Genomic DNA, 13393 nt, shown 5'->3' with positions numbered 1-13393 from the left:
GTCACATATACTGGAAAAGTCATGTACCCCAGAGGAGAATCTATTACTGCTATTTTCTTAAGTCAGTTTAATTTCTCCCCAGTTCTAAATATTTATTCTTTTTGCTGCTCCATTTTACTTTATTTTGCACATAGGGAAACCAACTGATTAGATCAAGAATGGTGTTCAGTGATTAGAAAGGAAATGAGGCCAAGAGGCAAGTTTTCAATTTCCTCCCAACACAGTATCACAAAACTCCATGACAGGATACATATAATTCTTGTTCTCAACAAAGAGACCAGAGAGCAGCACGGATGAATGAGAACTTCCATCCACGGGGAATCCTCGGGCTTACTCTAGAAGTCTGGTCCTAAGTATCTCCTCCACCTACATCCTTACAACTCTTACTCCAAAGTGGCCAATGGTGGCAAAACTGCTGGTAGCTTCAAGTCTACTTGTCCAGCTGTGTCAAGGCATCTCCAATAGCCAGGCCCAGACTCGAATTCTGTAGAGGAAACTTCTGGTACTGTCAAAGAACTCACAACCTCTCTGTACTACTTGGCTGCTGAACTTCTGGTCACCTGGCTCCTCAGCCTTCGACTCTTCCAGCTTCTCAACACGTGGTCATATGTCACTCTCTACTCTCCTTAGAATCACTGTCCGCATATCGCTGAAGCTCTCTGATGACCCAAAGAAGTGGTGGTAGGCACCAAGCTTTCTTCCTAGACTTTGATTCTTTTCTTCCTTTCTTCGTGTTTCTTCTGTGCATCTGTGTTGTGAATGTTTGACTTTACCACTTTCAAAGCTGTGCTGTGCTTCTGACTTTTAGGGGAGACTTCATCCCCTGGCATCAGGAGAGGGCCAGACACCAAATGGCTTGCATTGAGCCGCTTCAAGGTATCCTCAGAAACAGGGAGCTGCCAAACCACTCAGGTAATCCCGGCTCTTTTCAAGACCTTTCGGTCCTGCTTCAGTTTCTGCTCTAAAGTGGGTACAAACTTACTTTTTAAAACCCTTCGGATGACATCAGTGCTGCCATCAAAGCCTTCTGCCAATCCGGGAACTGACCAGGACTCTGCAAATTCCTTGTGCAGAATTTTATGCGTGTTTGAGGCTCAGGATAGGACTCCCAGAACCTTGGTGAAATTGTTGCATTCTAGGTATCCAGGAGTCTTGACCAGCTCTATTAGAGTCTTTCTGGTGGATATGGAGAATGGTGAATCATCAACATGGGGCCACTTAGCAATATTTATCAAAATGTATGTATCTTCCATCTGGAACACATGCTGCACATGGAGCTGCTCCAAGGCTTCCCATGTCAGTGTTCTAGGTGGGGCACCTGGCCTCCATTTGCCTTCGTAGTTTTTGGAATCGCATTGCTTTTTTCTGTTGTTTCAAAGCGCTGGGGGGGGGGGGGAGGGGAATGGCAAAAGTCACGCATGGAAGCAATGAGTGTTTCAAAAATAAGTCTCAAACTAAATCTTGGAGAGCCCCACCCTTTTGCCTGACCATTAAGGCAGCTCAGCTGTGTCTGCCATGTTAAAGCACGGTGTACTCTGCCCCAGAAATCTAATACCTACACCACCCGAATGTTTAAGCATGCCAAACTAACAGGTGATAAAACAAGTCACTAAGCAATAACGGGACCTGGGGTCTCAAGGGAGCTGACCACTTGCCCTGGGCCCTAGACAACGGGTGAGAAGAAACTAGAGCCCCTGCAAATGTGGCTGCAGGATGCTCGGAGCTGTAGGACACCACTAGGAGTGATGGGGCGCAAAGCCTAGCTTCAGGCTAAGCCCCCCCCGCCCCCGCCAAGAAGCAGGTACCTCCCTACTTCCTGGAGCTCCCATTCCTCTGGCTCCCACTCAGATTCTAGGTCCTGTTCGCAGCTGACAGAACCCGGACCCGCCACACCCTATGACGAACCCACGTCGAGCAACAGAGGCACAGACACAACCAACAAAGAGAAGGTTCAGAGCCTAAGTATTTATTCTTATACCAATAGCTAAACATAGCTCTTGCCCCTAATCAAAGAAACTTCTTTGTGTGGATGGGCTAATACAGAGGTCTATGCCACGTCAACATGCAGAGAGTTAATGATGATGGGGTGGCAGGCTCCAACTTGTACATAGACAGTGTACCTCCTAAACATAAGGCTCAGGGCACAGCACACAAGAGGTGTGGAAAGACTGTAAGAAGTAGAGGACCAGGATGCCTGCTGCTAGGTAATGTCTTCTAGACACTACAGGGATGTAGCAAGCATGGAATCAAAATAGCATCTTGTCTAAACAAGATCTGCATAATGATATCACCACTTGACATGCCACTATAGATAGTCAGGGGAAGTTTCATAAGACCCCAGCCACAAGATGAAGAGCTAGCTGCAGGCGATCCATGACTGCTGAGAGAGGGTGTTTCCCAAGCATGGGCTCCTAAAAGGTAATCTGATTGCACACAGTCAGGCCTAAAGATGTATGCATAAGAACAATGGCAAATGAGCTTTAAACCGAAAGAAGAAATCAGATTCAGTGGCATCCTAAGAGATAGAAACAGGTAGATTCCTTGGGTTTGATGGCTAGACAGCCAAACCTTTTCAGTAAGCTCAAGGACAATGAGAGACCCTGTCTCAACAAGAAGATAAAAGGACAACTGAGAAATGATTGCTGACGTTTTCCTCTGGCTTACACATGCACTTAGAAATGCACTTGTATCCACACATATATAACAACAAATATGTACATATGTTGCTTTAAATATGCTTGGCCCAACATGGCACTTTGGAGCTGTGGCCTTAGAGTAGGTGTGTCACTGTGGGCATGGGCTTCAAGACCTTTATCCTAAGTGCCCCGGAAGCCAGTCTTCTCCTGGCTGCCTTTAGAACAAGAAGTGGAACTCTCAGCTCCTCCAGCCCCATGTCTGCCTGGACACTGCCACACTCCCACCTAGATAACATTGAACTGAATCTCTGAACCTGTGAGCCAGTCCCAATCAAATGTTGTCCTTATAAGAGTTGCCTTAGTCATGGTGTCTCTTCATAGCAGTAAAATCCTAACACATATATACATGCACACACACACACACACACACACACACACACACACACACACAAACACACAGGAGGGAAGGAGGGAGAGAGGGAGGGAGGGAGGGAGGGAGAGGGGGAAGAGGGAGAGGGAAAGAGAAAGACTGTAATTAAAAATGACAGTGGATATTTCTTTGACAAACATGCTCAGAAAAGCAGGATTTAAGATTGTTTCTGGCTATAAAAGATCTAAAATCTTTACGTGAATCTTCTATGCACACCTATACTGTGGCAACTTGAAAATATCAAATAACCCGTGCACAGCGTTAATAGCAATGATTAACTAGTTCTGTTGTAGCAGAGTTCTACTGTCATGAAATAAAAAGTTTAAACTTTTGTGCCTTCTGATAGCATGGTATTTTCAGAGGTCAAAGAGCTGAGACTTCCCACTGACAAGATGTTTCTTCTTAATGCCCTATATCAGAACATTTCCTGGGAAAGTTGCTGTTGATCTGCTAAGCGGCTGCAGAGCCTAGCAGTTGAATAAAGAATGCAAACTAGAGTTTTCCAGGAAGGGAGTGGGTGGAAATTTCATTAAGAGTCCTGGTAGACTGCTTCTATTTCTTTAGGGGATATGGGACTGTTTAGATTGTTTATCTGATCCTGATTTAACTTTGGTATCTGGTATCTGTCTAGAAAATGGTCCGTTTCCTTCAGATTTTCTAGTTCTGTTGAGTATATATAGGCTTTTGTAGTAGAATCTGATGATTTCTTGAATTTCCTCAGTTTCTGTTGTTATGTCTCCCTTTTCATTTCTGATTTTGTTAATTTGAATAAGTGTCTCTGTGCCCTCTAGTTAGTCTGGCTAAGGGTTTATTGATCTTGTTGATTTTCTCAAAGAACCAGCTCCTGGTTTTGTTGATTCTTTGTATAGTTCATTTTGTTTCTACTTGGTTAATTTCAGCTCTGAGTTTGATTATTTCCAGCCATCTATTCCTCTTGGGTGTATTTGCTTCTTTTTGTTCTAGAGCTTTGAGCTGTGTTGTCAAGCTGATAGTGTATTTTTGCTCCAATTTCTTTTTGGAGGCACTCAGAGCTATGAGTTTTCCTCTTAGCACTGCTTTCATTTTATCCCATAAGTCTGGGTATGTTGTCCCTTCAGTTTCATTAAATTCTAAAAAGTTTTTAATTTCTTTTTTTATTTCTTCCTTAACCAAGTCATCATTGAGTAGAGCATTGTTCAGCTTCCATGTGTGTGTGCTTTTTTTGTTGTTTTTATTGTTATTAAAGACCAGCCTTAGTTATAATGATCTTATCAGAGTCTCCCAACCAATAAAAGCCCAGGACCAGATGGGTTAAGTACAGAATTTTATAAGACCTTCATAGAAGACCTAATACCAATACTCTCCAAACTATTCCACAAAAATGAAACAGAAGAAACACTACCCAACTCATTTTTCAAAGTCACAATTATATTCATATATAAACCACTCAAAGACCCTACAAAGAAAGAGAACTTCAGACCAATTTCTCTCATGAACAATGGTGCAAAAATAGTCAATAAAATTCTTTCAAACTGAATCCTAGAACACATCATACTGATCATTCACCATGATCAAGTAGGCTTCATCCCAAGGATGCAAGGATAGTTCAATAAATGGAAATCCATCAACATAACCCACTATATAAACAAACTTAAAAAAAAAACCACATGATTATGTGATTAGAAGCTGAGAAAGCATTTGACAAAATTCAATACTCCTTCATGATAAAAGTCTTAGAAAGGTCAGGAATTCAAGGCCCGTACTTAAACATAGTAAAAGCAATATATAGCAAACCAGTAGCCAACATTAAACTAAATGGTAAGAAAGTTGAAGCAAACCCACTAGAATCAGAGGAAACACAGAGACAAATAAAGGAACAGGGACTGAAGTACTGATCACCCAGAAACTGCCTCACCTGGAGATCCATCCCATATGGAGCCACTAAACCCAAGCACTATTGCTGATGCCCAGAAGTGCTTACTTGCAGGTGCCTGATATGCACCAGAGCCATACTGATACAGATGAGGACGCTTGCAGCTAACCATCAGACTGAGCACAGGGACCCCAGTGGAGGAGCTAGAGAAAGGACTGAGGGAACTGAAGGGTTTGCAACCCCATGGGAAGAAACAATATCAACTAGCCAACTTTCAGAGCTCCAAGGGACAAAAACACAAACCAATGGGTACACATGGAGAGACCCATGGCTCCAGTTGCATATGTAACAGAGGATAACATTGTCTGACATCAATGGAATGAGAGGCCTTTGGTCCAGTAAAGAGGAATGCCAAGGCGCTGAGGTGGTAGTACATGGTTGGGAGTAGGACGATCTTCATGGAAGCAAGGGGAGAGGTTCTGGGAGAAGGGGAAACGGGATAACATTTGAAATGTAAATACAGAGAATGTCCAATAAAAATTATTTTAAAAAAGAAATTAATCAATTTTTTTAAAAAGAGTCCTGGTATCCTGCTCTAAGAAAAAAGTTAGTTCACAAAAGAATCACTTTAATGATTCAATGGAGAAGTCAAAAAAATAATTGCAAGTTCTGTAGTTAGTACTAATTGGAATCTCTCTACTTTGAAGTTAAGGTTTCAGAACTTTATAAGACATACTGTTTATAACATATCTTTAGGACATTTTAGAATTTAACACTGACTTCAGTGTTGTACGTACCACCATATATACTTCTGAAAGGAAGGGAATGTTATTAAGTTCTAATTTTGTTAGCTTCCATGCTTGAGAGCTGTTGTTAATCTGAAGTACAAAATTATATGAGCATACATATGTATTATTAGAATGTTAGATATTCATTTTTTGTTCCAAAGGTAAAACCACCCAATGATTCTGTATTTTTATAGACCTTAGCAATATATACTTCTGAAGAAAATGGGTTCTTTGATTCACAGAATTTATAACTTCAGAGATAAATTATAGAATGCTTGTATATTCTTATTAAATAATATATATTTAAAATTATTACATTGCAAAGCTTGGAGATTTGAGAGAAGTATGAGCACAAACTTCTACATTGAAAAGCTCTGAAAGTTTACATTGAAGTAGGAGCCCATAACTTGGGCTCTAATATTTAACCAAGAACTAAAGGGCATAAAGGCACTAAATCAAGAGAAAAAACATGAACAGGCATCTAGAGGGATTTGGGCATGGACACAGTCTTTGAGAATGAATCCTCCTATCTACCTGGACAATGGCGTGTAACTAGAAGGAACAGTAAATCTTAAAAGACAAAATTCCTCATTCATGGAAGGAGAATGAAAATGACTATATTTTGCATATTCTATATGGATCGTAAAACTAATTTGGTTTTTGTTTCTTTGCTTGCTTTGTTTTGTTTATTACATATCATTGAATTTCTATAAGAATGCCCTAATGAAAATATTTGCATACAGGAGCTCATAAATGTGACTCCTCTTGAGGATTTTTTTGTACTAGGGACTAACTATAAAAGTCCTCTGAAAACTATGAGATTACTTTTCCCCTTCAACTGCATATATATATATATATATATATATATATATATATAAATACACACACACACACACACACACAAAATAACTTCTTACACTCATGGTGTCTATGAACTTCAGCTTGTTTTCCTTATTAAGAACTCATCTCAAAGATTTCCCAATGTGATCCAACATGTCTTTCTAGTTCCTTAATTCTGTACCATTTCAAACTGAAAATACATTAAAAACTGTTAGAATCTCAGGAGGTTGGAGGTGGGGAGACTCTCTAGAATGTGCTGGAGACCTGAGAGGTGAGAAACTCATAGGACTCAAAGGAAGGAACCTTGGATGAAGTGCTCCTCAGTGGGGAGGGGGAACTTGTATAGTTTAGTTCACCTGCAGTATAGGAACAGGACATCAAGTGGAGGGATGGGTCGCTCTAACCCAGAATTTTTCCTGCCTGAAGGCACTGCAGGAATAAAAATGGTAAGGGCATAAAAGAAAGGATGTCCAGCAACAGGACCAAATTGAAATCCCCAGAGCCTGACACTGTTACTAATGCTGTGGTGTACTTTCAAACAGGAGCCTAGTATGGTTGACCTCTGATAAGCCCAACAAGCAATGGATAGATGCTAGGGACCCCTGTGGTTATAATGGAAGAAAGCTGGAAGAAGCTAAGGAGGAAGTCAGTCCCACGAGAATACCAACAGTTTCAACTGGTTTGAACCCCCCCACACACACACACTCACAAGATCTCTCAGACAGAGCCACCAACCAGGCAGCATACACCAGCTGAAATGAGGACCCTGACACATATACAGCAGGGGACTGCCTAGTCTGGCCTCAGTGAGAAAAGAGGTAAATAACCCTAGAGAGACTTGAGGTGCTAGGGAGTGGGGACGCCTGGTGTGGTGAAGTTAGTGGTATGGGGACATCCTCTTGGAAATAGGGGAAAGTATGGGATCGGGAGCAGTCTGGGAGGTGGATGAAATCCAGAATGTAAAAAAAAGATTAAAGAATAAGAATAAATTAAAAATGTTAAAATCTAAATTACTTAATAAAATCATTATTATTTAAAATCTACAGATAAGAAGAAACATTTAAATAACATAACTAAAATGATAATGATCTAGCTCTTATTTTTTAAGTGTTTCTCTTCAAAACAAACAAACCCCCCAAACCCAAAGGTCAACTGCAAAAATCAGATTGGTTCAATTCTGAATCATCAAGACCAACTCCATTCCTCCAGTGTTTAGTATCTCCCCTCTAATTTTTAATTCTTTAAAATTAACTCCTTTCAATTTGAAAACAATCCAAATACCATATTAGTTTTATCTCTTCTACTTCAAATGTGAACATTTTCCTCTAATGAAAAACAACGGAATTAAAGTCATGAATTTGTTCTTATGAGCTGCAGCACATCGTACCAAAGTTCAGACCTTAGAAATCTGTGCCGTTCTTTTTCAGTAAGAATAGAACAAGTACCTCTCCCTTTAAAACCATGTTCATGCCCCATGTAGAAGGTTGGAGTTATCAGAAGCATTGTGGTCCATAGTACTGTTCTACTCCACAACCATTCTTAAACATCTAGATGCCATAATGACATTAGGTTTGGAAAGTAAATAATTCTAGAAAGAAAAATAATATAAGTAATAAGGTCAGAGAATAATAAAAGACAGAGAAAGAGAAAGCAGGTTGATGGAGTCACAAGGCCCCATATAGTGCAAGAAGACAGATGAAGAAACGGAGCATTGTTTCTGGGTTGGGGGTATAGCAAACAATATCAAGTGGAACCTTCCAGAAAGGGATTTCTAGGTTGATCTAGCTTATTATTGAAGTGAACTTCAGTGTAAACATCAATTATTCTTTCTTATATACTAGCCATGCAAGAGTGCTTATACTTCAGAATTTAAATATTTTGCAAGCAAGAGATGATTTTTATAGTGTAGGATAAATGTTCCATTTTGGTACTTATTAAAGCATTTGCATGATGGTGAAAGCAGTGTCTCTTCCCTTGTATAGGGAAATAATTTTTTTCTTTTTATAATTCAGATACCACAAGAATTCTACATCATGGAGACAATACGTATAAAACAATGAAAATTTGTAAATTTAATTTTTAGGGAAATTTTTGGCTTTCCATGATTCATAATGTAAAAGACCATTAATCAATTCTTGGTAATTCATCTATTCATATTTAATCATTTCCTTCCATTGTCTAAAAACAGTTTTCTAGATATTTTGTTTTTATTATCTGTGGGAAGATAATTTTGTCATGTCTGTTAGAAAGGGAGCACAAAGACTGGGTACGCTGCCTGTGAACCTTATCTATTCTCTCTGGCTCCCCCAGGCCCAACTGGTTCCCCTAGACCCAATCCTCAGGGTCTTCCCTAGCACTGCAACAGAACACCAGCTTCAGCCTCCTCTCCCTCACCTTTCCAGCTTCCTGTGTCTCCAACATATCATCTCCCATTTCCTCCCACCTCACTTCCCTGCCACAGTGTCTTGCCTCATTTTTATTGGGTATTCTTGCATTTAAATTTCAAGTGTCATCCCCTTTCCCCAATTTCATTCCCCATCCCCCTCACATTGCCTCCCTAAAGATGCTCCCTCTCCCAACCACCCTCTCCCACCTCAGCATGCTGGCATTCCCCTACACTGGGAAAACAAGCCTTCACTGGACTAAAGGCCTCTCCTCCCTTTGATGTCAGAGAATGTCATCCTCTGTTGCATATGCACCTGGGGGCATGGGTCTTTCCATGAGAACTCATTGGTTGGTGTTTTAGTCCCTGGGAGCAGTGGTAGGTTTTGTTAGTTGATCATTTTGTTCTTCCCATGGGGTTGCAGACCCTTTCAACTCCTTCATTCCCTTTTCTAGCTTCTTCATTGGGGTCCTCATGTTCAGTCTGATGGTTAACTGCAAGCATCCTCCTCTGTATCAGTATGGCTCTGGCAGAGCCTCTGAGGAGGCATCTATATCAGGCTCCTGCCATTAAGCACTACTTGGAATGAGCACTAGTGGTGGGTTTAGTGGCTACATATGGGGTGGATCTCCAAGTGAGGCAGTCTCTGGGTGATCTTTTCTCCAATTCCTGAGGGGACAAAATATCTTAGTAGTATGATAACAAGTACAAGTCACTAAAGAGTGAAACTTAAGAATATATCAGAAGATGGAAAGATCTCCCCCACTCATGGATCAGTAGGATAAATATAGTAAAAATGGCCATTCAACCAAAATCAAACTACAAATTCAATGTAATACCCATTAAATTTCCCACCCATTTTGTATAGAACTTGAAAGAACATTTCTCATTTTCATATGGAAAAACAAAATTTACAGGATATCTAAAACAATCTAGAACAATGAAAAGACTGACAAAGGTCATTTCAAGTTGTAATGCAGAGCTTTAGCAATACATGGTATTCCCATAAAAACAGACATATCTATTGCAGGATATCTGATCACACTGTGAACCCTGAGTGTGTGATTTACGAGAAAACTCTGTTTTAATTGTGGTGTGGCTCAGCTCTGACATACACCTTTAATCCCAGAGCTTTCTCATTATTGTAAACAGGATTAAATAAATTCAATAATAGATCAAGAGGAAGAGCAAGCAACCAGGTGACAGAAATTAAACATAGGGAATAAAAAACATAAAGAGTAAGAAGATGTCAGGAGGCTGGATAGAGAGTTGGTCAAGAAGTAGAAGAGAAGGACATCCAATATGAAGGTTTTTTGAGGTAACTAGAGAATGAGAACTTCCTTTTGAGGTGTTGGCTGGGGAGGAAGATAGGCAAGATGCTTTTTCTGTCTTTTTGAGCTAGCAGGTATCCAGCCCAGCATCTGGCTACCCAGCCTTCACTGGTAAAACCAAATGATTGAGTGGACATCTATTTTTTTTTTTATAAAGGCAGAAGTAAACACTGAAAAATAAAAGCATATTCAACCAATGTTTCTGGTCAAACTGGATTTCTGCATTTGGGAGAATGCAAATAGATAAATATAACTCACTCTGTACAAAGTCAAGTGCAAGTGGACCAAAGACACCTGTGTAAAGTGAGACACTGAATCTGATAGAAGAGAAAGTGGGGGACTGCCTTGAACACATTAACACATGAGACAACTGAACAGAGCGCCCATAGTGCAGGAATGAAGAGTAACAATTAATAAATGGGACCGTATTAAACTGATCCCAAAGCAAAAGCCAACAAAACAGGAAAATATTGTTTACTCACTTGAAATCCAGCAGAGGACTAATATCTAAAATATATAAAGAACTCAAGAAAACAGCTATTTAAAAAGACCCTAAATAATCTAATTTTTAAAACAGAGTTGAGTTCTTAACAGCATTTACAATGGAGGAATCTCAAATGGCTGAAAAACACTTAAAGACATGTCCAATATTCTTAGCCAGGAGGAAAATGCAAATCAAAACTGCTTTGAGATTCCATTACAGATGGGTTAGAATGGCTAAGAGCAGTAACACAAGTGACAGCTCATGCTGACAAGGCTGTAACGCAAGGTGAACACTCCTCTGTTGTTGGTGGGAGTTCATGCCTGTACAGCCACTATGGAAATCAATATGGTGGTTCCTCAGAAAATTACAAATCAATTTACCTCAAGATCCAGCTAATACACTCTTGATCATATACCCGAAGGAGACTAGGTCCTACCACAAGGACATTTGCTCAGCCTTGTTCACTGTGGCTTTATTCATCATACCCAGAAACTGCAAACAACCTAAATGTCCCTCAGAAAATGTACAACATTGGCAAAATGGACTATTGCTCAGCTTTAAAAGACATAAAAATGACATCATGAAATTGCAGGTAAATAGATGCTACTAGAAATGAATCATCTTGAGTGAGGTAATGTTGCTGTAAAAACTGGAATGTAACCTTTAATCCCCACACTAGGGCTGGCCCCCTTAGAGCCACATGGCAACTGAGGTCCCAGCTGCTACTCTGTTACATGATCTATAAGCCACCTTCTCTATTTTGTTCCCTTCCCAGGCAGTCCACTCTGCCTATCCTAGCTGCTTCTGTCCTGGGTGGTCCAAAACTGCTCAGCATGTTGTTTTCTCTCACTTTCCCTTGGTGGGTTGTTGCTAAGCCTTGCACACATACATCCCAACTCTGTGGCGGGCTTTGTGAGTCCCACCACTACACCCTCTTTGAACTCAATTAAGTTGCCACATCAAAGAACACACCAAAATACTCTGATTCAATTGGTATGATATAATTTGTCCACCTAGATAAGTCAAATAATCCTGTATAGTTCCTTCCCTTATAAAATATTCAAAACAACCTTTTATCTATGTAGAGATACATCGAGAGAAACATCTACATCTGCTTCCATGTTCTTCTTGAATCTCCCGCTATCTCCTTCTCCCCGACCTTACCAAAACTTTGTCCCAGACCCAGAAGACAAATATGGTGTGTATTTACTTTTAAGAAGGTATTAGCTATGAAGTAAATGGTAAGCAAGCTATAATATATAGACCTAGAGAGGTTAAGTAAAGAGAAAAGGTCTAGGGCACATGCATGGATCTCCCTGGAAAGAGGAAATAGAATAGATTTTGTGGGTAGATTGGGAGTGGTTGGGCCTGGGAGAAGGAGGGATCAGGTCTGGGGGAATAAAAGAAGGACTGCATGCCAAATGGCTGGAATAGGGGAATTTCTGGGATGATGTGAACATCTGGTGCATTGGAAACTTCCTGGAGTCTATGAGGGTGTCCCAAGTGACTTATCCCTTGTCTGGATGTATCTTGTTTTATCATATTCAGTTGTTATATCTCCATGGGTTGGCTTTGCTGAAGGGAACTAGAGGGGAAATAGGCCTGGTGGAGGGGTGAGGTTGTGAGCTGTGAAGTATGAAGGGAGGGGAATCTGTTGAGATGTATTTTATAAGAGAAGAATCTATTTTCAACAGAAAAAAATAAAGTGATCACACTTTTAGAAGTGTATTTATGAAAGAAATCACTATGCTTCCAAATTGAAATATAAAATTTAATGCATATATTCTCATGTCTGGACATCTCTGTACTAGTATCAGCATTAGAGTTTGCAGAAACTGATCATTTTGCCAGTGATATATTTCTGAATTGGTCAAAATATTATTGTGAGTTTCCACAGATCAGAACGGGTGTGACCAATATAATAACTCCCCTGACGGGTATCACAGATGGGGTCATAAAAATTAAGCAACCATGCTGAGAATTACTGAATAGAAGGAGGTTCCACTTGCTGTGACTAACACCTGATTTTCATAGTTCTTGTTAAAGTAGTTGGTATGCAAATAGGTATTCAATTTAGTGGGATGGTGGAGAGACAATTACTTGGAAGTACTTAGACAAATGCCACCTGTTTTGTGCCTGAGCGTTGGGTATTATTATTCTACTTTCCAAATAATAATAATAATAATAATAATAATAATAATAATAATAATAATAATAATAATAATAATAATAATAATAACATGGAAATGCAGAAGGTTTCTCCATGGTCATACAATTAGGATATGGCTCCCTACTATGTTCTTGTATTCTATACCTAAGTGTCTCATTTGTGCTGGAGAAAATTTTAACATCAAAACTAGGTAAGTTTCTACACAGCTTTATTTTTCACATCTTCATCCAATGAAACTTATTTTAATTTCCCAATTTGATATCAAGTGTTTTCATTCAAAAATGTAAGGAATATAGGTACATCTGTAAGATTAATATTGCCAAATCTCATTTATAGCCCATTCTCCAGAGTAAAAGAGCACCTGGGAAGAAGGAACAGAAAGAATATAAAAGGGATAGGGTGAGATGGTGTGCGGTGAAATTGTGACTTCTGCACAGACGTGGCTATTGCAATCATGAACTCAATAGTAGTTATGGTTA

The 13393-nt window shown here is 39.8% G+C and overlaps 1 protein-coding gene across 1 annotated transcript in view; it reads right to left on the bottom strand.

The window, feature by feature from the left end:
* Positions 1–412: 412 nt before the first annotated feature.
* Positions 413–13393, bottom strand: part of NGRN (neugrin, neurite outgrowth associated) — a gene marked incomplete at its 5' end in the record, with an annotated part of 130351 nt that continues 117370 nt past the window's right edge. The window contains 10 exon segments of the mRNA XM_080935372.1: positions 413–603; positions 607–625; positions 627–662; positions 664–701; positions 705–908; positions 912–1067; positions 1263–1323; positions 1325–1381; positions 1806–1895; positions 1897–1958. Of these exon segments, the coding sequence (XP_080791498.1) occupies positions 448–603; positions 607–625; positions 627–662; positions 664–701; positions 705–908; positions 912–1067; positions 1263–1323; positions 1325–1381; positions 1806–1895; positions 1897–1958 (879 nt within the window). The 3' untranslated portion in view covers positions 413–447.

The sequence above is a fragment of the Micromys minutus genome (genome assembly GCF_963924665.1).
Source record: "Micromys minutus genome assembly, chromosome: 22".
Classification (NCBI taxonomy): domain Eukaryota; kingdom Metazoa; phylum Chordata; class Mammalia; order Rodentia; family Muridae; genus Micromys; species Micromys minutus.
The sequence above is the reverse complement of the archived record's forward strand: the minus strand, read 5'-3'. Positions and strand labels throughout refer to the sequence as shown.